General features: G+C 41.9%; 1 protein-coding gene across 1 annotated transcript; it reads right to left on the bottom strand.

Annotated features, from left to right (window-relative positions):
• Positions 1-206: 206 nt before the first annotated feature.
• Positions 207-844, bottom strand: H6S33_009354 (uncharacterized protein; the record flags this gene model as incomplete). The annotated part of the gene is made up of 4 exons (XM_044840740.1): positions 207-333; positions 399-595; positions 671-730; positions 830-844. The coding sequence occupies 4 exons, from the start codon at positions 842-844 to the stop codon at positions 207-209; spliced, it is 399 nt and encodes a 132-aa protein (XP_044698169.1).
• Positions 845-1,806: the final 962 nt, after the last annotated feature.

The following is a 1,806-nucleotide window of genomic DNA, read 5'->3' as shown; positions in this document are numbered from 1 at the left end:
CAGCAGTTCAGTCAAGCTATCAGTAAGACGATTCGGAGGAAATGATATTTTTAATTATATACAATTCAATCCCTTCCAGAAAAAAAAGAAAAAAATCAGAGACCTTTAACACTCTGCCCATGGTATCGGTGATGGGTGGGGTATCGAAGATTACTTCTAAATACACACATCGTTTTCCGATACCATGACAAGCCCGTCACAATCCTTTACTCGTCATCCTCCTCATCGCCATCGTTGACGACGTTGAAGAAGCGAAGTTCGTAAACACCCTTGCTGGTGGAAACGACACGGAGCCAGTCACGGAGGAGGTTCTTCTTGAGGAACTTCTTGGTACTATCGATTTCAAGAGAGATCAGTAAAATATTCATTAGATTGTGACAGGCAAGAGGTAAACTTACAGGTACTTCAAGTAGCGTCCAGAGAAAGGAATGTGGGAAATGACAACAATCTTTCCATCGCCCTCCTGGGAGATTTGAATGGTCTCGCCGAGGTTACCGACACGGCCGTCGACCTTAATCTTGTCGTGAAGGAACTTCTCGAAAGCGGAAACGTCGAAGATCTTGTCAGATGCGGGCTGGGACGCATTGATGACAAACTATAAAATTAGGATATTAGTATGTTAGTCCCGCATCGATTCTTCAGCGTAGAAATTGACGGATCGTTTCTTTACCTTCTGAGTAACCTTCTCAGGCTTTCCTCCTTTCTTGGTGGCCTTTCCGGCGGTGGACTTCTATATATTTCATGACACTCAGCCTACTGATCAAATATCATCAACCAACCCGCAAAGGCAGGCGGCCGTGACCAGCAAAGCAGTGTGGTGTATACATACGGTGACTGGGGCCATTGGAATTGATTGTTCTTTATAATGCGCAAAGAAGTTTGTATATCCTGCGCTCTGTAAGAAGGTCGATGGGCTTATTTGTGGGTGTGCTGGCTGTTCAAAGGCGAGGCGATTGTCGCGAACTTTTTTTTGGCGGAGTGTTAGCTAGACTGTGGACGACAGTCACAGGGTTATTACCCTGTGCGTCATCAGGGTAACTCTGAAATGCACATATCTGCACAAAATATCACTCGGGGTTTCCATCAACATTGTTATTTCGTAAGAACTGATGAAAAGGGCGTATTAAATATAATTTTTTCACTTAAGCTTTTGGTTTACATATAGAAAGACGCATTGTGTCTCATTTCAATCTCAAAGGAAGTGTATATGAACTGTTAAACAAAAACTAAAACATGGACGCTAGCCTGGCGTTTTGGTAAAAGCCCTCGCGAGCATGTTTTTTTTTCTTTCTTATTTTAAAAAAAAAAAGGAGCGTCTATAAAGAAAAGACAAACGTACCGTACAACTTCTCAAATGAATGGAAATTTTGATCGCACCAGGGGTCGAACCTGGAATCTCTTGATTACCTTCAACATCACGCAGGTCATGAATGAGGAATCGTAGTCAAGCGCCTTGCCATTGGGCCATGCGGCCTCACTGACTTGTTAACAAGGCGCAAAAATATATACATGTAGGTAATTATGAAAGGTTTCACATACACCAACTCTACGCTAGAATATTCTTGAGTGGGAAAGCTTACGAGCATGTCTTCTTATTTCTACATAGACGATTTCTGAGTGTCACGCGCTTTTTGTTAAGTACATGTATTAGTGGATAAGCCGGTCCGTTCGAGAAATATGACTGTAAAATCATAAATATTAAGTTTTCTAGAAATTTTGTAGCTGGAACCATAGCTGGAATTCGAAGGGCACAGTTGCCTTCCAATATAACGAACCTACATTTAAATATTCATTCGATATCGCAAA

This window comes from Morchella sextelata, assembly GCF_020137385.1.
Source record: "Morchella sextelata strain SCLS chromosome Unknown scls_3, whole genome shotgun sequence".
Lineage (NCBI taxonomy): Eukaryota > Fungi > Ascomycota > Pezizomycetes > Pezizales > Morchellaceae > Morchella > Morchella sextelata.
This window is presented reverse-complemented; position numbering and strand designations above follow the sequence as displayed.